Source organism: Carassius auratus, chromosome 9, assembly GCF_003368295.1.
Source record: "Carassius auratus strain Wakin chromosome 9, ASM336829v1, whole genome shotgun sequence".
Lineage (NCBI taxonomy): Eukaryota > Metazoa > Chordata > Actinopteri > Cypriniformes > Cyprinidae > Carassius > Carassius auratus.
In genome coordinates this window covers 22924363-22950124 of record NC_039251.1, presented here as the reverse complement: position 1 = coordinate 22950124, position 25762 = coordinate 22924363, and the positions used below count along the sequence as shown (strand labels likewise).

Sequence of the window (25762 nt, the reverse complement as noted above, 5' to 3'; positions counted from 1 at the left end):
GAAACATACAGAAGATGCCATTCATGTATTTATTTTAGTGATATTGTGCAAATCACAGACCTACCATGAGCTCAAATGTTGTCAAATGATTCGGTGTTCAACTTCAAAATAGTTCTTTCCCATAGACCTATAGAACCCCTACTCCCATAAACCATTGCAAATGACTTCTTATTGTATCGTCAGTCGATTTATGCATGTTTTGCATTAAATATCATATTATTTTATACTTAATAAATGACAGTTGTTGATATAATACCATTCAAAAGGTCTAAGATTCTTTCTTTCTTTCTTTATTATTTTATTATTTTATTATTGTTTTTCTTTTTCTAGATTTTTTTTAAAGACATGAATACTTTAGCGGGCAAGGAATTTAGAATATTACAAAAATGTTCTATGTTAAATAAATACAATACTTAAGGAGCCTATTATTGCCTCAGGCCTTTATAACATCCATCTCTCCAGTGGTTTTTCAACTGACTCACAACCAGAGACAGTATAGTAGAAGAAAACAGACCATTCATAGAGAAATGAACAGGAGAGATTGAAATGCTAATAATGGTTACTGTTGGTATATAAGTCTGACCTTTAAGTTAAAAAAGAGCCTGTTGCCCTATTGGTAAAGGCAGTGCCTCAATATATTGCTCCAGAATGTTCATTAGCTTGGCCAGCCAGCTAAAGATACAATTGCATTGTTAATTTTATCTGTTAATTATAAGCTGTTTTCTATTAAGCGGATGGGGTTGTTCCTATTCACCTAATGCATACAGGGAAAATAGAGTTCTTGTGTACTTGCCTTTTAGAGGACTGAATTTGTAGAGTTGTTTCTTGTACAGCTTGTCATGACTAATTTACTCATACATAATGTAAATGTACTCTAATTAATATGATAAACTAGCACTAGTGTCATGTTTCCAAAGACTGATGTCTCATTTCTTTTGTCGTTTGTCTGTCTCTTATAGGAAGTAATATCACTGTGTCATTATCCAGTAATACTTCAGATATAATGGAGGGGGAGACCGTCCAGTTGACCTGCGTTGTTAGCAGCACTGTGGGTCCCCTGTCTGTGACGTGGCAGTGGACTGATAAGGAGGGGGCGGGTCCCGCTGTGAACGTGGCTTCGGTGGATCGTGAGGGCATGGTCACTCCTGGGCCCACCTTTAGGGAGCGCAGCAGCTTTGGAGAGATCCGGGTGGAGCGGGTTCGACCCGACACGTTTACTCTGTTCCTGTACAATGCCTTTCCCACAGATGAGGGCCAGTACAGATGCAGCGCCACCGAGTGGTCTCAGAGCGGGACTGCACCTGACTGGATTTGGCAGCAGATTGGAGATGAATCCGCCACCAAGACCGTCACTGTCAAATCAGTTGGTAAGACCACAAATCTTATTTGAGACCCAGAATACCACGGTTTCGCGATTAAATTAAAATAGTTATAATACAAATATAACTTTGTATTTATTTATGCCATAAACTTGTTTATTTTATATTCTTGGCCAGATTCTTAAATAATTATTTATAGCTATTTAGAATTTGATGTGAATAATATTTAATAAGTATTTTTATTTATATATTTTTTATTATATATTAACATAGGTTTAAAGTTTGTGGTCAGTAAGATTTACTTACTTTTTCAGCATATTTGTATGAAATTAAAAAGACATTAAAGACATTTACAATGTTACGGAAGATTTCTGTTTCAAGTAAATGCTATTCTATGAACTTTCTAATCATTAAAAATCCTGAAAACAAATGTATCACTATTGATTAAGCAGACACAAAAACATTAAACAACATGAATGTTTTCTATATTGATGATGATGATAATAATAATAACAACAACAACAATAATACTAAATTTAGCTTGAGCACCATTAAAAATGATTTCTAAAAAATTATATGACACTAAAGACTGGACTAATGACTGATGAAATTCAGCTTTGCCATCACAGGAATAAATTAGATGTTGGAATATATTCAAATAAAAAGCAGTTGTTTACAATTGTACCAAATACTGGTATTTCAAAATTATGCTATTTTTTATTTATTTTACTGTAATTGCAGCCTTGTTAAACAAAACTTAAAAAAATTGTACTGACCACAAGCCTTGAACAGTATTATATATATATATATATATATATATATATATATATGTATGTGTGTGTGTGTGTGTGTGTGTGTGTGTGTTATAAAATATCCCTTATAAAAGTAAAAAATGCTCTTAAAGTTCAGAGCCAGGGGACAAATATTTCCCCTTCATAAAAAGTAAATTTCTGACACTGTATTTGCATATATAGTGTTTTTGTACTCATGCAGTCCATTTTTACTGTCAACATCACATCATATTTATGACATCATAAATTTACTGCTTCATAACACACAGGCGTATATACAAACTCACACTTGAGGAATACATACCCACTCAAGTGGAGTAGAGTATTGAAGTGGCATGTGCACTGTAAAGCTAGATCCCGTCCATATGAAGTCGATATAACCCACTCATGCTCGTGAGTGCCTTACATTGCATCCTGTACAACTCTACCGCCGTCAGCATTCCATCACAATCAATAGCCGTGACTTCCAGTCTGCTCTTTAACTGTGTATGTAATGAGAACACACACATTGCAGAAAGGAAAAACATGAGTGGAAAGCAAGCTGGCAGATGCTCTGAATAAATACATTGTGTGACTTAGCATGTGTTGCGTGACGATGAGTGGCTTTTAGACAAGATACTGGATCAGTTCTTGATAACATACAATATGTCTGTGGTTTTCTTGGTGAAGTGTGTAACTTTTTTTGATACTTAAAATGCTTTCTACTCTTCCAACTTAGTTTGATGAGACAATTCCGAGTCAGTCATTCGTAGATTTTCTTTCTGAAGAATTGTTCTCAAACATATGCTCTTGTTTGCACAGCCATGTATTGGGATTTATGTTTTATAAAGAGGCATGTTTTTGGTGAACTGCCTGTTTGGGGCAGAAAAAAAGATTTTATGACCAATTTTAATTTAAAAATGGTTTATATTCATGAATTTTGAAGAAAAAAACATATTAAGGAAAACTAATGAAATTAATAAAGTATTACATTAAAATAGAGAAACTGATTTTCTTTTCTTTTTTTAAATCTTTATATTGAAATCACAATGGATTGGGAAAGTAATTTGTCACAGATGTGGGAATCCTAAATGCAGCTTTAAGGATGGGAATCTTATACAGTATCAAGTCTTCATGCATCCTGCATATTGAATCTTTGATGAGATGACAAAATCGGGGCTTTTTTATCTATTCCTCTTAATTATTTATATCCATGCTCTTCCTCTGCGATGACATTGTACTTCCTCTGTTGTCAGGATCAGCTTTGTTGAAGCATTTCATCAGCTGTGCTTTTGATTTGAAGCTCAAAGAGTGGCAGCATGATGCTCTTGATGTCTGCTGTTTTGTCTTTTACTGTAAGTCCAGACTTCTCCAGGTGTGTTGCAGGAGTCACTTTGCTCGAGTATATGTGCACGTGATGATGTGATAGTCACTCCGTGTGGGCATAGACACTGTTTGTGTCCTTTGCTCTTGCCCTGTGTCAGGTGTGTTGGTGGTGTGTTTTCCAGCGTTGACTCTGGGTGACTGTACGGATGAAGGGCCAGGGCTGGGTGTGAAGCAGGGCCCAGTTTGTGGTGTTATTCTGCTCATTAGTGTCTGGCAGTGGTGTGGGTGCTGACTGACTGCAGGCCACCCTGTAGCGGTGGAATCGTTTGGCTGGGTTACACTTGACACCCAGAGGTGAGGCTAGACACACATTCTGCCACAATATACTTTTTTGGATTTCTAAGAAAGCAGTTAGAGTTCCCAGCATGTTAATTGGATTGCAGATAAATATACATTGTAGGTTTATTGATGCATCTGTTAGTGAGAATGCTATATGAGATGTTTGGGTAAGAAATTTGTGTATAACTTTTTCTGTAATACAGACTTTTGGAGGTTTAAATAAAAAAAAATGATCAGACATAGAGAAAGCTAGATGGGAGGGGAATAATTCATCTTTGGAAACCTGTTTAGCTGTGTTAAGGATTTTGGACTACTCGTATTGATTATTGTTCATAACATATAAATGCATATCCTTTACTGTTTTCGAAGGTTTAGTCTGGACAACACTCATTACATTGACTACCGTTTATACGCATATGAATTTGGGAGACAGGGAACGTAGGCTTATACAAATTGAATTGCTTTCCAAAGTTCCCGTTTAGTGCAATTTCGTAGCATCTTTCTTATAGAAGATTGATGCGTCACGGTGTGACCTGTAAGCTGAATTCACAGAATGCACACTTTAAATATGCAGCATTGCAACATTGCTGTAAAGTGGAGCATATTGAATATGACAGTATGACATCGTATTAAGACCATTACAGTCTTCATAAAAGTCTAATATCTAATGTGACCCAACTTAAGTTTGATACATTTTTTTATTTGTTTTCCCCCAAGAAATGAATGCTTTTATTCAGCAAGGATGCATTAAATTAATCGAAACAGTAATTATATATAATGTTACGAAAGATTTCTAGGTAACACTTTAATTAAAGCCTTTATGTGTAATGCATTATAAAAGTAGCTTTAATGCATTAATTATGCATTGTAATTCACCTTATAATACATTGTACTGTATGATTTTACAAATAATTGTAACAAGTTAAAATACAATATTATAATGCATTTTAACTTGTTACAGTTATTTATATAAAGATATAATACATTACACTGTACGTTATGAATACCTTTTATAAGGCTTTAAGTAAAGTGTTACAGATTTATATATTAAGTAAATGCTCTTCTGTTCATCAAAAAAAATTCTTTAAAAAATCCACACATTCTCACAATGCAAGACTACTTTTTTCAACATGAATAATAATAATGTTTCTAGAGCAACGGATCATCATATAATCATCATATTAGAATGATTTCTGAAGGATCATGTGACATGATGATGCAAATTAAGCTTTGCCACAGGAACAAATTACATTTTTAAGTATATTAAAATAGCAAGTTTGCTGTATTTTTATCTAATAAATGGAGCTTTAGTGAGCATAAAGACATGGATTTGCATTCCATCATTTGCATTCATCTCATTCAGTTTTACTACCTTAATATGAACCATCAAATTTAGCATAAATAGCAATAGTTGTGTGAAGAAGAACATTACAAATGTAGATAAGATATGTATATTGGAAAACCAGTTGTAACAGCAAAGAGAAGAAACCTCAGTGACCAGAGTAACAGGCAGTTGTATAGGGCTGAATCTTGACATGAAAAGGCATCCAGAGGCCAACTGAAGCTCTCCCCGTCCCACTGTGCGAGAGGGTGGGTGTACGCCACATGTTTTTCTGAGCATGTCCGTGTGTCTGGAATAATCTAACACACTACAGCTGTGGCTGTCTGGTTCTGCCTGGACTCGCTCGTCTCAGACGACAGCTCGCACTGCTCCTCCACTCACTTTCTCAGATACCACCAGAGTTCCTCTGATCATTGATTACATATTGAAAACCATACAGTGGGTCACACACAGAAACAATGTGAGAAAGATTGTGTATGTGAAAGCCCCGGTGATGGTGTGTCCGTATAGAATCACACTCAGCGTGTGTCCTACAGTCCTGCTCTCAGGAGAAGATGGCATTGATCATGGCTCCCTGCTGTCTGCAGTCAAACACAGGATAGATAGAAAGACATTACTGGTCATGTGTCTACTGCCTTCTCTTTATTTCTGTCATATCTCTCCTTGTAAGCATCCTATCATTCTTTGGAGATCTATGGACACATGCTTAGGCTTGTCCTGTTTTCCAGCTCTTGTCAATTTTTTCTTTCTTTTTCTTCTTTATATGACTGATCATCCATTTAACCTTTCATTATGTTTGTACTATTTTAGTAAGAAATATTTATGTTTTAAAGGAATAGCTGTCATCTTCATATTGTTGCAAATTCTTCTAAGGAACATTAAAGAAGATATTTTGAAACCGTTACATCAGACTTCAATTGTATGGCAAAAAAAAAAAAAAAAAAGAAATATCTTTTATGTTCTTCAGAAGAAAGTCAAAGAAGTGATACCGGTTTAGAAATATAATGAGAATGAATGCATGTCATTTAGACTTCCCTTTTAAATTTTATAATGTGTTTAAAATGGTGTTAGTGTTGCGTGTCATAAGCTTTAAAGTGCAAACAGTGATATGTTTGCAAATGTTTGTTTTGAATGAGAACTATTTCTCCTTTCTCCTTTCTTCAGTCCATTAAATAGCAGCCAAGCTAAATGTGATTTTTATTATAATCTAATACGTTTTTGTATTGTTTGAAATAGCAAAATATCCATAATTATTGCCTATTTTTTTTATCAGTGTTAGGACTGAATGATATTTGGTATCAGATCAGAAAGAAAATAAGTGTTCTCACCCATCTCTCGTGACAGTGTCAGTGAGTTATTTATGATTTATTCATGTCTTCATTAGGTCAAGGATTCCTCAGACGGATTCATATGTTAACTCTTGAGTCTCCTGAATTGAATCACACTAAAACTGAGCCTAATGTTGCTTTTTATCGCAGCTACAAGACAACACAAGAAAGATGTGTTTTCTAAGCATTATATTGTGATGCACAGTCTTTTTAAGTGATCACAATCAATTCTGACTTCAAGCTCACAACTCAAGGAAAATAAGATATTTGTTTTTGTAGAGCTGTGATTTAGCAGCTGAATAGCTTTGCAGGAAGCACTGCTATAGATCCACCAATTATACATTTTTTTCAATATCTGAGCAAAAGTGATTTCATTAAATGTAAAAAAAAAGAAAAAAGAAAAAAGGATCCAGCAGTGGATTTCCTGTGTTTTTTGCTTGCAGGATTAGTTTGCATGTGCTCATGAACACGGGATGTGTGTGTAATCTGCTTTTGGCTGCTCTCCGACGTTGCTGCCCACAGGATTGAGTTGGCATGCTACAGGTCACCTTGTCCAAATTTTATCAAAATAACAAAGAGTAGATTAACTCGCGCTTTCCTCCCAAACAGAACAAACTCCTGCTAGCCTTTCTCCGCTTAATGAACAGCTGAACTCTGGGATTTCTCCAGGGAAGTCTTTGAGGCTCATTAGCATGCAGACAGAGTAGTCTGATAATGTAGACATCTAACTTAACTGCCCCGTTCCTTTAATAGATAGTTTGCATAATTGAAGGACACAGAGGCTCTCCAAATGAAATTCACTTTCTCAACTCTGCCAGGCCCTGTGGTACTACTGAGATCTTGGCAAAGCGTGTGCCCGACGGGTGTTGCATTAACCTGCCCTCTGTTACAGCCCAGCTGCGTGGCATCATTAGGGCACTGGCAGGTCGGCTGGAAATGGATCTCGTTCTCCAGCTCCTTATGGCCTCCAGCTGCTGTCATCTGTATCAAGCACAAACACTCAGAAGTAGCCAAATGACGCTTTACCCCTTCCACTGGGAAAATTATTTGAGTTCCAGAAATCTCTTGCAGAAATGTTCTTCTTTTTCAAACACAAAGACAAAACAGCCGGGGCTTTCCTTTGTAATGAGTTTATTTTTCCTATGATCTTGTATAGTATGAGCAATGCCGATGTAAATTGTTGCTGAAGGGTGCTGGTAGCAGCTCGCCAGGGAATAGGCTTGTTGTCTATATGCCCATTAGCAGCTTCACATATTCCTCAGTATCAGCTGTGAATTCACAATTAAGTCATCCGCAGTTCCTTCATCATGTTTACTTGTGTGACAGGCTTTAGCCGAGGGGGCAATGCTATCAGTTAAACACAACTTGGTTTTTAAGGCAAGCAAATATAGAAGATGTTGGAGTTAGGGTTGCACACTATGCTCAGAAATGCTATTTTATATCATTCACTCATTCATTCATCTTTATTATTTGATTTTTTTTTTTAAATCCTGGTCAATTCAGTAAAAATGGTTAGATAAATCTTAATAAATGAACTGTATGCTGCTGCTGATGATGATAATGATTATTATTATTTTAGTTATTACTGCTTTTATTACTTATTACTGCAGTATATTATATCAGTCATTATTACATAATTGTTTCAAACTGAACTGTTTATACTTTTCATTTGTATTGTATTTATTTATTTATTTTTTATTAAGTATTTTAATGCATTTCTGTATTTTGTATTTTTGCCAGTTTTCTGTAGTTTTCTGCCTGAAAATAAACAAATTGGCAGTATAACTTTTTTTTAACTGTTAAATTTGGTCATTTTTTAAGTGCAAAACTAGTTTCGAATTGTCAAATTATGTTAAAAACAAAACACCCAAAAACTAATAAATAATATAAAGCCTCAAAAAATATAGTAAGTTCTGATTGGATGAGTCAACACATGAAATGAATTCTATATTAATGCTTTGTGACATTGCAAGTATTTTAACTACTATACATATTCTCTCTTTGTTCTTGCTTCAGAATCTTTCTTCTTCGTGTCGGCCTCCTCTCGAACGCCCAGCGTGACGTTTGGAGACTCGTTTGACCTGCAGTGCATCGTGAAGCCACGGCACAATCCCAACGTTCCTGCTGCGGTCACTTGGCGCTTCCTGCCAGTAGATGGCGATGGAGAGTTCAGAGATCTGGTGACGTTCACGCGGGACGGCACCCTGCAGTGGGGCGACCAGCTGCTGGGCCTGGGCACCCGTACCACGGTGGATCGTACGCCCACGAACACCAACTTCCGCCTCAGCATCACCCGAGCTGGACGCAAGGAGGCCGGGACGTACCAGTGTGCTGCGCTGCTTTATCGGAGGAATTATGATGGCACCTGGAGCACAGTGGCCAACCGCACCTCCAACCCACTGGGCATCAGTGTACTGCAGCCTGGTGAGTCTAAAAACGGATACCGGAAAGGTGCATGTAGGCTACCTGACTGCTTGACTGAGGGCAAGAACCAACTATGACTGTTCTGATGGCCCTAAATCATTTTCACTGACACCCGTTAAAGGTTGGATTTGTAATGTTTGCTCATGGCAGAGTGCTGGAGTAACTCCCCAGCCTCTAAAAATTAGCTTAATTCAGACAACTCAAACTTTACTGTCACTACAGAAATAAAGATTTCACTAATAATACACCATGTTGTAGTGTGGCCTAGTTTCACAGCTTACACCCTCACTAGATCTTTCTCTCTCCCATTCCTCTGTCGTGTGCATGTGTGTGTTTCACGAGATATTGGCCTCTCTGTGCTCATAAGAGTAATTGAGATGATTGGCGTGCGTGTGCAGCTGAGGCAGGCCATTTCTAATGGTCTGGAGTGTGCGAGGAAGAGGTTGTTAATATCCTCCAAAGCGATTAGAAGAGAAGAATATGAAGATGGAAATGATGTTGGTGGTGGTGTTGGGGGGCTGGTAGGTAGAGAGAGGGTCATTAGAGCAAAAATTGGAGCTCATTAAATCTAGTCCCTCTGGACTTCAATCCTCAGACTGAACAAAGTCACTCCTGAAAGGAAGACCTCCTCACTGACCTCACACAAATGCTTGTTTTTCTATCATGGTGGGACTCTCCATTCACTGCTGTGGTTTTTTGATGATTTATCTCACTTCTAACCTTAAACTTAACCCTGACACATACACCTTTTTTATTAAGATTTTTACTAAGACATTATTTAGTATGTTTTTCAAGATTTTCTCCTCTTGGGGATCACTGGCTGAGACCTGCAGTGTGGTGATTTTAGGTTTTACTGGCCTTGTGGAGACATTTGGTCCTCGTAATGTCTACAAAACCTGACCAACACACAGAGAGTGTCTCTCATAAATTAACCAGTTTTCTCCAACGATTAAAACTATTAAATGCTAACATTGTCTTCTATAATGTGCAACACAAACACCTCTGCTAAAATCTCAGAATAAGTAGTCTGGGGTTTCATGACCCTTTAATGGACATGTGTTGGTGTCCCTATTGAACCAATATTCATTCAACATTCATTCCTCAGTGTATATGAGAAAGATTTTTTTTTTTCTTTTTTAAAGACAAAAGTCTTTTATGATCACCAAGTCTGCATTTATTTGATCAGAAAGTTACAATAATATTGTGCTATTATGTTATTAAAATAACTGTATTGCAGTTAAATATGTATAGAAATATATTTTAAGATGTAATTTATTTCTGAATTTAGTATCACATCATCTGTCATAAATGATTCTAATACGCTGATTTGCTGCTCAAAGAACATTTCTTGTTATTACTGTTGAAAACAGTTTCAGTTTAATATTTTTGTGGATATTTTCTAGGGTTCTTATGTTTTAAAAAAGAAAAGAAAAATAAATATTTTATAACATTGCAAATCTCTTTAGCATCACTTTTGATCAATTCAGTGCATCTTGGCTGAATAAAAGTATTAATTTCTTCAGAAAAAATCATCCTGACCCCAAACATTTCACTGTAGGATATGTGTACAGTATGTGTGTGTGTGTGTGTATGTGTATACATGTGTGTATATATATATATATATATATATATATGTATATATATATAGTATTGTTCAAAATAATAGCAGTACAATGTGACTAACCAGAATAATCATGGTTTTTCGTATATTTTTTTATTGCTACGTGGCAAACAAGTTACCAGTAGGTTCAGTAGATTCTCAGAAAACAAATGAGACCCAGCATTCATGATATGCACGCTCTTAAGGCTGTGCAATTGGGCAATTAGTTGAATTAGTTGAAAGGGGTGTGTTCAAAAAAATAGCAGTGTGGCATTCAATCACTGAGGTCATCAATTTTGTGAAGAAACAGGTGTGAATCAGGTGGCCCCTATTTAAGGATGAAGCCAACACTTGTTGAACATGCATTTGAAAGCTGAGGAAAATGGGTCGTTCAAGACATTGTTCAGAAGAACAGCGTACTTTGATTAAAAAGTTGATTAGAGAGGGGAAAACCTATAAAGAGGTGCAAAAAATGATAGGCTGTTCAGCTAAAATGATCTCCAATGCCTTAAAATGGAGAGCAAAACCAGAGAGACGTGGAAGAAAACGGAAGACAACCATCAAAATGGATAGAAGAATAACCAGAATGGCAAAGGCTCAGCCAATGATCACCTCCAGGATGATCAAAGACAGTCTGGAGTTACCTGTAAGTACTGTGACAGTTAGAAGACGTCTGTGTGAAGCTAATCTATTTTCAAGAATCCCCCGCAAAGTCCCTCTGTTAAAAAAAGGCATGTGCAGAAGAGGTTACAATTTGCCAAAGAACACATCAACTGGCCTAAAGAGAAATGGAGGAACATTTTGTGGACTGATGAGAGTAAAATTGTTCTTTTTGGGTCCAAGGGCCACAGGCAGTTTGTGAGACGACCCCCAAACTCTGAATTCAAGCCACAGTACACAGTGAAGACAGTGAAGCATGGAGGTGCAAGCATCATGATATGGGCATGTTTCTCCTACTATGGTGTTGGGCCTATTTATCGCATACCAGGGATCATGGATCAGTTTGCATATGTTAAAATACTTGAAGAGGTCATGTTGCCCTATGCTGAAGAGGACATGCCCTTGAAATGGTTGTTTCAACAAGACAATGACCCAAAACACACTAGTAAACGGGCAAAGTCTTGGTTCCAAACCAACAAAATTAATGTTATGGAGTGGCCAGCCCAATCTCCAGACCTTAATCCAATTGAGAACTTGTGGGGTGATATCAAAAATGCTGTTTCTGAAGCAAAACCAAGAAATGTGAATGAATTGTGGAATGTTGTTAAAGAATCATGGAGTGGAATAACAGCTGAGAGGTGCCACAAGTTGGTTGACTCCATGCCACACAGATGTCAAGCAGTTTTAAAAAACTGTGGTCATACAACTAAATATTAGTTTAGTGATTCACAGGATTGCTAAATCCCAGAAAAAAAAAAATGTTTGTACAAAATAGTTTTGAGTTTGTACAGTCAAAGGTAGACACTGCTATTTTTTTGAACACACCCCTTTCAACTAATTGCCCAATTGCACAGCCTTAAGAGCGTGCATATCATGAATGCTGGGTCTTGTTTGTTTTCTGACAATTTACTGAACCTACTGGTAACTTGTTTGCCACGTAGCAATAAAAAATATACTAAAAACCTTGATTATTCTGGTTAGTCACATTGTACTGCTATTATTTTGAACAATACTGTATATATATATATATATATATATATATATATATATATATATATATATATTCTTTTTTTTTTCTTTTTTTTTTTACATATTGTATCAGCCAAAGTAATATCACTTACCAATACCATCTAGTAACCATAATTATCGAAACAAGTAATTAAACAAAATGTTAGAATGGTTTTGGAAGCTTCATTCATTGTTTATAGATTGCAATAATCTATTTTGATTTTACATTTCAAAACCAGCAAGCTGGATCACTCCACTTTTTCTACATCCAGTCTGAGGTGTCTTATGAAGCAGATCTGAAGTATACCTTATTCCAGCAACTACATAGTTTCTGATCCAGACCATCTCCATAAAGCTCATTGACATGGAAACACACTCCTGTCTGTCCCGCGTCAAGCTGTGGTCTCTCTACAGCCCAGACAGAACAGCAGGACATGTGTTTATTCTTCACCTTCAATATCTATTTTGTGCATGTTAGTGTGAGTGTATGTGTATATGTTTATTTTGTTGACATTATTTGTAACCTTGTCCCTGCATGCCATAAAATTGATTTCAATGTTTGAATGCATAAGAGCTTGTTGCCATCCATCTCTCTTCATTTCAAGTTGTGCTTGTAACTGTTGTTCGACCCGGTGTTGAGCAGTGCCCCTCAGTAAGAATCAATGCAAGGACTTGGCAGGAGTTAATGGCCGTGAGACAACCCTGGGGGGAACATGCTCTGCTTTCTCCCACAAGCCTGCTCCCTGCCCTTCGGCTGCATGCAAAATCAGTGCAGCCCGCAGGAGACATGCTTGTAGCTAAACTAGCTCATTCCAGCCTGAGGTTCCCTTGTTACAAAGCGTATCTAAACAGGATTGTGCGTTTTTGTTTGTGATGCCTTTTTTGAATGTTAGATGGCTCGAGTCAAACAGACATAAAACAGTGCAATCTAAAATGTCATGTGCTTGAGAAATATTGAATCCATCTAAACATTTTTAAATCGATTCTGTTAACATTATCATTATGAGTTCTATTAGCATTAACACTATGACCAACATTATCGCCGATTTATTCCCTATTATACTTCCACTTCCTGAAATCAAAAGCTTTATTGCGGCTGACGCATCACTTAAGTCTATCAGGGGATCAAACAACAAGCCTGTGTGACTTTATTTCTTCCATGAAATGCAAAAGGAGAATTCGACTTGTTGTTTTCCGTGCAGTTAGAAGCCAGGGAGACTGAGGCTTTCAAGCTTTTTAAAGACACAAAATTATCATAATAGTATCATAAGAGTTTTCTGAATCCTGTATGATAGACAACTAACTATATGTGGTTATTTACTGAGACTATTCCTCTTCATTGAGCACATGTGTCATTGTGCCTGTGAATTGGAGAACTAGATCAGTCTGATTCATGAACAAATAATTCAGACCGGTTTTAAGAGCTAAATCAAACAATTTATAAAAAATCATCTGGTTCAAAAGAACATTGTCCTTTTTAAATCTTCCTCAGTTTCAATTCAAAGTAATTGTGTGGAAAAGATTAACTAGTACAATTCTTCAGAACTTCCTCTTTTGTGCTCCACAGAAGACAGTGAGTCATGCAGGTTTGAGAGGACATGGGGGTAAATGAGTAAATGATGACAGGATTTAGATTTTGGGGTGAATAATTTAAGGAATACATATTTTGTGTTAGATGAAATTGAAGTCGATTTGTTTGCCCCCTTTATTTATTATTTATTTTCCTGAAGGACTCTTTTAAGTGAAGTATGAGTTGTTGTGGCTGTAAAGGTGAGGTGAGAGCCCAGGTTCCTGTGAGCTCCTTTGCCATGTTAGACTTCCTGCTGGTCAGTCTGACACATTGATGTCTGCAAGACAAGAAATTCTGCAGGTGCTGAGAAATCAAAGTTGTATTGCCTTGAGGTTTGGTTCCAGAAAAGGTCATACAGGAAGTATCAAACCATAAAGAATAAAACAGAAAGCAGATGTGTAGACAGTTACACTTTGTGCAAGTCATTGAGCAAGCACTTCCATGCTAAACAACATACTGTATTTAAAAAAAAAAACTGAATATGCCTATTTTCTATATGTATTAGAATGACTGTGTTTCAATAATAACATTAATAATTTAATTTGGAACACTGTGATCCTACTACATTCTTCTTAAGCTGATGTACCATTAAGAACTCTATTAAGCAATATATAGAACACTGAGTGGACCCACAAAGCATTGCTCTCAACATCCATTTATTTAAAACATTTTTTATAGCATAGAGTCAAGTAATGCAGTAGGAGTGGACTACAAAAAGAAAAAGTACCTTTTAACTGTTGTTTTATTGTTAAATAAAACTAAATAAAAAAACGTATAAAGTAAAATACTGTTATTGGAAATAACAAACTTAAAATAACTAACTTAAAATATTGCAATTAACTTTTTAAAGAGTTATTATGTGTTATAAACTAACATATGACCAACATAACAGTGTAGACTAACATATGTTCTGTTAAAATATTGATAATAGGGCAAAATGTCTATTTTTTAACAGGTTGCATAACAGATTGCATTTTTATATTTATATAAAAATAATTATATATTTTTTATTTATAACACTTTGTATAACATAGTTTGCTTGTACTATATCTGAGTATGGATGTAATGATTTACTAAACTCACAATTTGATTCATTATTTTTTTTTAACAAAATGAGATTTAAGACAAAATCAAAAATTAAATATATCCTTTGATTATTGCTCAGACAAAATACTGCACGTTTCGTAACATGGCCTATTATGTTGATAAATATGCTAAATTCATTAGTGTTTAGCCCCTTCCACAGGACAGATACAGTTCTCTGGCATCACCAAGGTCTGTTTCATAAGCCAACTTCACACTTGCAATATTATTTTCCAGTAAGATTCTTGATTCCCAGTCCTTCTCACAACTCCTTGTGTGTTAAGGCTTTAGTTTACACAAGCACATATGTTTAAGATGCAGAGTGAGGCAGAGCTCTTTGCTCCACTGGCTCCATGACCTTACTCTCTCAAGGGGAAAGCCGGCACCCAGACGACCCTTCAACATGCATTTGGGAATCAACTTATCATACTGAGCACTCGTTTAGTTTCCCTGGTGTGTGCTTCACTGTGTTTATTGCACTGAATGGTAGGCCGTTAGAGAGCACAAACACAGAGATGTTTGAGCAATGGCCCATGAGTTTCCACAGAGATTTTACTTTATATCCATTTGAATTTAAAAAGTGTTCTTCCTATGTTTTTGGGAACCCTCCAACCTCATGGAGTTTCGCACATATGCCCCCTGTGTTTCCGAGTTAAAAAGGTGTGATTGCTTAACGCAGTCCTGGTGGATACTTGACGTCTTGACATCATAAAGTTGTATCCAACAAACACTTCATAAACATAAACAAACACAGCCCTGCTGTTGATGTTTACTTCATTATTGACATCTGAGAACGGCACTGATGGTGTCCCGGAGTGTCTCTGTCATCTTCTGTCTCTGAATACAGCCTCCTCCAGTCACTCACAGCTAGGACGCATCGGGGCGTTTGATTGGCTGTGAAGTTTTACAAAGAACTGAAGAGCGAGAGAGAGGCCTCTTCTGTAATCTCACTTACAGCTGCTCTGTTTATAGTCCCAAACTCTGAAGAGAATTAGCAGTTTTGAATCATGTGCTCTCTTGGGAACTTCTAACGGGTTTTCGGAGAAGCTGTTTTCTGTTTATGAGTAAAATAAGGACTGTTAACATTATATTACAAGAGACTTCTACATTTTGTTCTGCAACAAATTTGAAAACCACTATGTTTTTAAGCGGTTAGCAAAAGTTTAGACTGTGACGACTACCTTAGAGATGCTCTTTACGGATAGGGCAAATGCTGTAGTCATTATTTAGGAACTTTTCAAAGGAATAGTTAACCCAAAAATAAAGTCTTTCATCACTCCTTCAACCCTCATGTTATTCCAAACCTGTATGACTTGCTTTCTTCTGTGGAACATAAAAGAAGTCATTTTGTTTTGTCCATACGGTCAAATTCAGCTGGGCCCAGTGTCATTTTTATTGTATGGACAACAAAATATCTTCAAAGTATCTTCTTTCATATTCCACAGATGAAAGTGGTACAAGCTTGGATCAACATGAGGGCGAGTGATAATGAAGAGTTTTCACTGCAGTTGCAGTATTATCTGAAATGGAATGTATTTAATCTCCTACACCTGGTCTTAGATTGGTTGGACTATTCAGATCGTATTTCCACTGACAGTTTTATCCTCTTTCTTCACTCTCAGAAAAGAAAAGGTACAAAAGTATCTTTTCAAAAGCTACCGCCCCAGTGGCAACTTTTGTACCTTTTTTTTTTTTTTTTTTCGGAAAGTGTTGACTACTACAAAGCATTTGATTGTTTAGAACATGATTTTATGTTACAGGCCCTGCACAGACTTGGTTTTGGTAGTTTTTTCATTTGCAAATGTATTAAAATGCTTTATAATGGGAATAGTTCTATCCGACTCACTCTTCCCATATCTTTTTTTAATAGCTACACAGTTTAAGTTTTCGCATTAAAGAGAGTCCTGTGAAGGGAATTTCTGTTGCTGGAACAGAATTAATTATTAGCCAACTAGCTGATGACACGGCATTGTTTCTAAGAGATGCATCTCAGATCCCAGTTGCTTTAACGTCTCTTTTATCTTTCTCAAATGCTTCTGGCCTTCTGCTTAATATGAATAAATGCGAGTTACTCCCCATTAAAAATGTGCTGCATCCTCTATCTGCAAAATTCCCATCAAAGACAATGTCACGTATTTAGGAATCAAAATAATAATACTAAACTAAGAAGTCAGGAGAGTTTTAACCCAATTATGGAGAAAACTAAATAAATAATGATAATTGAATCTTTGGTTATTTAAAGATCTATCTTTGAAAGGTAGGACTCTGCTTACTAAAGTGGAAGGTATCTCTAGATTATCCTATGCTGCTCATTCCTTGTTCATAGATAAACCAACCGGTCAGCTGATTGATGTAATGTTGCTTACATTTCTTTGGAAAAATATACTCCTTACATTAGAAAATCTGTCATTTTATATTCTTATAATAAGGGTGGTTTAAATTTTATGTACTTTGATTCTCTTAATAGCACCTTAAAAATGAATTAGCTTAAACGCTTTCTCCACAGTCTTCTGTTTGGAGTGTAATCCCTTGATAGGTCTTTTCACAATAAGGTGGTATACATTTTGTTTTGATGTATAATTATTCCATTAGTAAACTACCTATCAAACCTTATAGTAATCATCAGCAAATGCTTTTGGCTTGGAAACTTATTTACAAGCATAATTTTTTTGACCATATAATGTTTTTATTTGGAACAACTGTAATATTTTACATAAGAGGAGATCCTTGTTTCTGGAAAATTGGTTCAGTAGTGGAGTGTTGTTAGTGAACCAATTGTTTGACAATGATGGCAATTTGTTTAATTATTCTGATTTTATTTTAAGATCTAGAAATTAATTTAATACCATTTTAAAGGCAATCTCTCTGGAAATGTGTATGAAATGTGTATAACAGTGGCTCATTGATTTCTGTTTGCCCGCTGTGGTTAGTTCTATTTGTTTCTCTGTTCAAAAATCCAATCACAAAATTGGGCCTTTATTTTTGGACCTTGTTACGTCGAATTATTCCTCCATTGCTTATTGGAACAACATTTTGATGATATTAAGTGGGCATATGTTTGTCCCTCCCTCTGAAAAATTTCTTAACAATTGAAGTTAAAGAAATATCTTATAAAATAATTCACAGGTTTTATCTTCTCAAGCATTTTTTGCAGAAATTGTTCTTTCTTTAAGTTCTCTTCTGGAACTGTAGCTCATCTGTTTTGTTCAGGTTTTCTGGAATAATGTTAATGCTCTGATTGTCCAAAATATTCTTTATGATTTCTCTTTGTTATAAACAAATTATTTTGGGGTTTTATGCTAAAGATAATAATCTATTTAATGCAAGATTTTGTATAAACCTTCTGTTATTTATTGGAAAGGTTTATGTCCATAAATGTAAATATACTAAATGTAAACCCCACTTTATCATCTTCAAATGAGAACTGAAGTTGTATTTAAATACAATTTCAACATCTGTTAACAAGGAAGCTATAAAAACATCTAGAACGTGTGCCATGTTTAAGATTTTTCCTTAATATACTTGTATCTTTATTTGTGTGCATGCCCTTTTTTTCTATCTGTCCATTTCTTAAGAATTTTTATGTTGTATTGCTGCTTCTATTATCTATTAATCCATAAGTAGTTATTTTGTATGTTTTGTACGTACTGTTTTTTACTGTTTGTACATACTGTAAACATTGTTTATTATTGCAATAAAAAAAGTGTTATCGTGTAGATAGTGAAACTGAGATTTTGGCTTGTGAAGTTGGGGCATGTGCTGTTATCTCCGCCTACTTGAAACTATTTCAGGCTTCTGATTGGTCAACATGGCTTTGTGGTTGAGATTATATCACTACCTGTTGGCTTGGCATGCTCTAGACAGTGCTTCATTGCATGCTTTTGTGTTTTCATGTGGACTGAGAATTTTTTTTTTTTTTAAATGGAAGAAGGAATAACTCAGAACTGTGACAACAAAGTTATGATGTTTTGAACTTTTTTGTCATTTCAGTCGCTTCAAAATATCATCATTGGGTAAACATTTATATGAAAGGATAAGGGAAATGTTATATTTTATTCATTTTTTTAATAGTTTTGCCTTCACTAGTTAATTTTAAGTAGTCCTGCAGTATTGTGAGCTTAAAATACGAGTTGAAAATAGATGATGTATAGAACTTCCCTTAAATATTTGATTGCAGCTACCCATACGCATCATACACAATGTAGGGCATTAATTTTTCTCTGCTTTATCTTCATATCTGTTTGTGCTAGTTTTCTAAATGTTAAATACTTCTGGCTAAATGTTGTGAGCTGACATTTGGAGAAACAGGTTGCGTGGAGAAAATTCTCTGAAAGAAATGCAGACTGGAGTGGAGGTAATGATGTGTGAAAACATCATGCATCTGACTGAATGCATTATTGAGAGACATTAAATCATGTCTCCAGAAGTGCCTGTTTAATATGTAGAAGGCAAAGCTCCTTCTCACTGAGTGAACGTGAGGAACAGAGGACTCAGTGTAAATGTAATAAATGAATAAGTTTTGCAAGGATGGCTTGATCCACACAGTGAGAACAAGTACTACACACTCCTCATGGTTTGTAACAGAAGTTTGCTTTGTGTGCTAAAGGAAGGTCTTGCATCTAGCTTGTCTTGCAAACGTTATTCTCATCTCATAAGGCCAGTCTTGTCTATGCTTTAAAGCCTTTTTATTCATATTTAATACGTATGTGGGCTGGTGTGCTTACCTCAGCACCCACATATGAAGTTCAGCACCAGGAACAGACCAGGGGGCTTCATGCACACCAATTGATTTCAGTTTCACAGCTCATGATGAGAAGAAACGTGAAGACATCAAACGGTCTCGTACTCCCAAATTCTTCCTCCTCACGTTTCATTTTAATGACCAATAATAAAAAAATCAGACTTTTAAAATAGCTCCTTTACATCAAGAGTTAAATGGCATGATGCACTTTTCATCAAACATTAAGAACATTAAATGGAAAGATAAGGGGGCCAGCAAAATGAAACACTGATGGAAAGCTAGTGCAGTCTATTCTAGTGTGTACTACGTTCTCTGCTCTCATTGAGACTCCAGAGATAGTTAGATTATTAAGGAAGATTAACATAGGTCTTTTTTTTCATATTGTGATGTAATTCTAGAAAAATTAAAAATGCATAGCAGGTGCTTGGTTCTGTCTGACAGTTGTTGATTAAATGGAGGCAGATCTGAATTTGAGTTTACAGTCAATTGTTAGAAAGGGAAGGGTCACAGGAGAAAAATAGATTAAATGGTCGGAGAAGTTCATCAGAGAGAAGCATTTAAACAAAAGGTTGAGTAACATGGTCAATAAAAAAAAAAGATCTGTAAAATGCATTTCTAAAATATTCAAATGTCCATTTCATTTTAATATTAAATGAAGTGTTTCTTTAGACCAAAATTCTGTTCAGTACACTCATATTCCACCTGTCTTTGAAATATTGTCTTAATCTGGTAATGGTTGCCAGGCTGAACATTTTGCCCAATGTTCAGATTTACTTACTTAAAAAATTTTTTTTTCAGTGGCTAAATCTTGAACATATGGTCCAGTCCTTCATTTCAGGTTGTTTGTGTTCCGCATGATTCATTTGTGGTGTCAGACAGAGAACTAGTGGGATTATTTGCTGAAGTATGGAAGAGATGGATGATTAATATAACCCTGAATATAGCTCTGAATGCTAATCATAGCTCATACTCCGAGCACACCGACTCCAATGATTCATAGTTACCAGAGATAGTGCTTTTCTTGCTGCCTTCACACATTAAACAGTGTGTAAATTAAAGGACTCAAGTGTGTGTTATCCTATAATTGCTTATCATGCTGATTTATTTCATTTTACTGGAAACCGCGTCTTCAATTTGATGTAATATTTAAATAATGCATGTAGGACGGTATTATGTTGTTTTTCTTCCAGAGACAAGGAAGATCTCAACATGTAGGCGAATATGTGTTTGTGGATGAGTGTGTGTGTGTAGCCTGCGGGGTGTTTCTGGGGGCAGGAGTTGGCAGTGTTAGAGCCGGTGGTCTGGTGTGTGTGTGTGTGTGTGTGTGTGTGTGGCCTGAGGAACGGTGTTTGGCACTGCTGTCAGTCACAATCACAGCTCTGGTGTGATAGCCGGCATTGATCGCTGGTTCTGCTCTGAGCTGGTATGTTATTATGGTACTGTATCTTCAAAGATCTTAGACTGAGGTCCATCTGTCTGTAGAATTGGCAAGATGCACTTTTTTTCCCCCCTGAGAAACTTAACTTTTTATCTAGAATGATAAAACCACAACACACACACATTTTAAATATTTATGCACATCCACATAAACTCCTACACTGGACAGTCGCTCATTCCACCCTTCCTCCTGATGGATTCCTGTAGATCCATATACATAAGATGTGGGTTGTGGAGGCGGTTTATGCGATTCAGTTTCTCAGGAGGAAGCCAGCACTAATGTCAAGTTGGACGTATGGAGTTTCCGAGAGTAGGTTGTTTAAGGCGTTGCTCTGCGTTCATTAAGCGGTCCCTCTGTTCCACTTCTGCCACTAAATGAAACAGCACCTTCAGGTTTATCCGAAGCCTTATGGTGTCGATATTCATCTTCAGTTAGTCTTCACGCTTTTTCTTAAATTAGAATTTCTGTGTCTTCAAGTGCAATAGAGGGAAACTCCTCTAGCTGTGATTTCATCAGAAATCCAGAGCACCGTTGACGAATCCACACATAAACAGCGTCCCAGCAGGGGCTGCAATGTGATTTTCTCCGGTTTGAGCTCAACTTTATAAATCTTTTACATTTTTAAACTAGATTCGGCATTTAAATGTGAATTTTAGGGGTTGTTTTTCCTCCTATGATTGCGTTTGTGCTTTTATGGCGCATGTGGAATGCAATAAGATAACACGTTCATTTATGCCGATCTCGAGGGAAGCTGCCTAACCTTCCAACATTGTGACACAATCTAATCTGTGTGTGGTAATACCAGTGGATGTGTCCTAATGGGACCATTCCCACTCCAGATTAATGAAGCAGTCAGATGTGGAATATGAACATTTTTTCATTAGTTTCTCAGCACAAACAGGATGAGAAATGGAACAGAAACTGGATTTAGTGTTAAACTACATAGAATACTGAACCGAAAGAGTTCACCTACACACAACCAGATATAAACGCATACTGTTTGCACATGCTTTTAAGACAGAAAACAGATTGCCACAGTCAGAGCAATTTTGAGTAACATGCTGATATATTAGCTCTGTTCAAATCCAAACCTAGTGAGCTCCATACCAAGACAGCATTTTAAAGCATCATGTGGTTTCAGCATTATTATTCTGCCTTCAAAGACATCTTCTTTTGACCAAATTTGAAGCCAGCTGTGCCTGCAGCACGTGTGTCCTTACCAGAGAACCCCACAATGCATTGCAGTGAGCTCAAATTTACTTATTTTTCATTTAATACTGCAAAATAATACTCATAAAAATGGCTCCAGCTCAGTTTCAGTATTTGTGTTAGTTTTGTGCTAATCAGCACAGCATATTGTTTGCATAAATAACAATTTCTCTAGAAATAAAACTGCAAGCATGTGAGAGATCCTTTTGAAGTTGAAAAAAAGCATTTTTTTTTTTACATTAAAATGTAATTTCAGTCTTTCTACTACTAAATCTTATGTTAAATTTAATGTGTTACAAATTCTTTTTAAATATTTCTAAAATGTACTACTAATTTCTAAGTGAAAATTGTATATTTGAGTATGTGTTTGTGATTTCCATACAGTTCCATACATAATTATCAATACTTTTATAATTAAAAGTCCTTTATTTAGCAAGAGCACATTATAGGGACAAATTAAATTGATCAAAAGTGATAGTATTTACAATTTTGCTAATTTCTTTGATGATTTGATCAGTAAGTTGTTGCATAATATGTTTACATTATCTTGACATCAGAACAATTGAGTAATTTCAACTCTCATAATATTAAGAAATGCTGAAATTAGGTGTTATTTTCCAGTACACCTTCATTTATATTACACAAGAAAGTACAGAATAAAATAAGATAGCGAAGACTTTTAATATTGACATATGGTTAGGTTTAGGATTAGGTTCAGTGTTAATACCTTATAGTAAAGACATTCATGTAGAACAGGACTGTAAGATAAAACGTTACTGAAATCTTTCTTATGCAGCAAACCTGCACATTAAAATGAATCCTGAAGAATCATGTGACAATCAAGACACTGACTCTGTTGATGTTTAACTGGGTTTTATCATGAAACAGTCAAGCGTATATGCACACAACTAATTAGTTAACCTAACACCCATTAACACACTGACAGACATGCTATTTGCCCAAGGCCTTTGTAGTTATTGAAGCGTCATCTGCTGAGCATTATTTTCTGTTAGCCTACTTCTCACTGTTACTCGCTTCCCCCAGTAATCAGCCATGACTGGATCCAGCCAGCCAGTCTTACAGGAATATGTGTCACCAGACCCCAGGCGATAGTCAGCTCAAAGCTTCCTCCTCCATACACATCCTTACCTTCAGGATTATGCATGTGAAACAGAAGCAGAAGACTGCGCTGTGTTTTATGGCTCAGTCATCAGATTTTAAACAGCTTCCTCTTATCTTAGTTACTCTAGCAAGTAGTCCACAGTGCTTCCTTGCATTATCTTATTGTTTGATGTCGAGATGCATGTTATTAGCTTAAAGGCAAATCAAAGGGTTAGAATTAACAAACAATCAATATTAGCTTCCTTCCCCTCTCTCTCTTTCTCTCATTCGCTCTTGTGCCCGGTTCTGTTGAAACTCTTTCTCATTAATACAGTGCTGTCCCAGTGGCCCTCGTTAAAGTGCTAAGTGTCTTTTACATAAATGGGTCCTGGCAGTGACGGATCAATGCTCTCCAACACCTGTCTTACCCAGTGGGCACCAGTCATCCTGCCCCGCTGATGGCTCTCACTATGCCTGTAATTGACAGCTTCTGAATTGTCATGGAGATGCGCTGTCTCTGTGTCCCATGGATGGATCTCTGCTGTCCATCTTCATTAGGAGTGTAGTCTTCCAGCATGCACCACAATCTCCCTCCAGGGCACAGAGGATTTATCAGCCTCTCTCTTTCCCACACACATTGTCTGTTTCTCCTTTCTCGAGACCCTGTAGCTTCGTGTTCTCGTAGTCCTCTCGGTCTGCTTTGAACCTCCTTGTCCATCCCTCTCTACCCCACTAAACTAAACTAGTTCATCTGTCCAGATGTGAACAGCAGGTGTTTCATATCTCCAAGAAACCCACTCTCAGAGGAGAACAGGCTGCATGGTGACACTTTCTGTGCCTATTTGCACTGCTACATGATGGGACCTCCAATGGTGGTCCTATTTGGTATGGAGTTTCATTGCCTGCATGGTCTTCTGCTGTGTGGGATGTAGTGTAGCCGTGTTGATCAGTGTCTTGTGCACCGCAGTTTTATTCCAAGTGCTAAAAGGGGAGCAGCAAGAAAATGAAGCCACATCAAAAGGCGAGAAATGATTTTGTTTGGCCTCCAAGTAGCATCTAGATGCTCAATTTCATGAAAGGAAGCAGATTTTAAAGTGGCCAGCTTCTGACTTTTTACCAACAAGCGCCTCTAGGCAGATGGAAGAGGTTTTAAGATCAAATGCATTTATTTAGTAGCAATTTGCTTGAATCAAACTGCAAAGTGGCCATATTAACACCTGTGAGTGAGAATGTCTGTGTGTGTGTGCAGTATGTATGTGTGTGTGTGTGTGTGTGTGTGAGACTCCTCTGTTCATCATCACTGCATTTATTTGATCAGAAAAACAGTAATATTCAGAAATATTATTACCATTTAAATAATTAAAACAAAAAAATTGTTTTCTATAATATCAAAGCTGCATTTGCATTAGTCTTCTGTAATATGTACAGTGAATTTTTTTATTTGCCCTGGATCTGTGTTTATTTTACATGCTGCTCCCTTAGGTTCCTTCAGATGTCCAACAGGGCTGGTCAAGAGGCTGATGGAAGTCTTACAGCAACACAGTTCATCTTATTTACACGAACATTGATATTCATCAGTGTATAACATTATAATGCTCAGTCATTAATCTGGCTTTTAGAGCTATTTCAGTTAGTTAGCAGTACTACTTGGATGTTCTGGTTTGATTAAAAGTGATATTTGGTCTGACAAATCTGAGAAGCACTGATCTACAGTATTCTCCAGACCATATCCCAAGAGCCTTTATTTAGAGCACCTTATATTCCTCACAGAGTACCACAAGCTCTTTGCTCCTAATTCAATCACTGGAGTTTTGTGTGCTCCCTTATTTTTCATCCCAGTGCCCAGCCAATAAACCTTACTCCATGACATTCACTGACACAATGGAAGATTAATGAAGCAGATTTGTTTCTGAAGCATTCATATCCAAAACCATTTCATACGGGTTTGGTAATTAATTAGTTTTGAAGTGATGCTCAAGGTCAAAATATAGGACACTGTCTCCCACCTGATTCACAAAGAAACCCCTTCAGTACACACAAACTCACACCCACCTGCTAAAACCTCATGAACTTCCTACACAGATAGCATTTTAAGCAGCAAAGGTTCATTGAAAAACCTTCATCTACCTACATTTATGCAAAACTCCAAAAATGTACTTAGGCATACAATTTACTGCAGTTTCCAGCTTAATTGGACATTCGTTTCTTTACAAATCTTTATTAGAGTATTAGAGTATTGCCTTTGCAACTTTGCAACAAAGTCCCAATATCTTTTGAAAGTAATTATTTGTTTTCTGTGCAACTTAAATGAGGCGTGCTATTTGTATGATGCTGAAAGGGATAGCTTACATAAAAATGAACAATTTACTCACACTCATGTCCTTCCAAACCCGTAAGACCTTCGTTCATCTTCGGAACAAAAATTTAGATATTTTGTTTGAAATCTGAGAGCTTTCTGATCCTCTATAGACAGCAATAGCTGCTTTTCCACTCGGGCCAGTGAG

At 36.5% G+C, this 25762-nt stretch overlaps 1 protein-coding gene across 1 annotated transcript in view; it reads left to right on the top strand.

Annotated features, from left to right (window-relative positions):
* Nucleotides 1–25762, top strand: part of LOC113108069 (immunoglobulin superfamily member 3-like) — a gene marked incomplete at its 5' end in the record, with an annotated part of 54698 nt that overhangs the window by 10176 nt on the left and 18760 nt on the right. The window contains 2 exons of the mRNA XM_026270890.1: nt 960–1367; nt 8441–8848. Coding sequence (XP_026126675.1) covers nt 960–1367; nt 8441–8848 — 816 coding nt within the window. The remainder of the gene's footprint in view (nt 1–959; nt 1368–8440; nt 8849–25762) is intronic.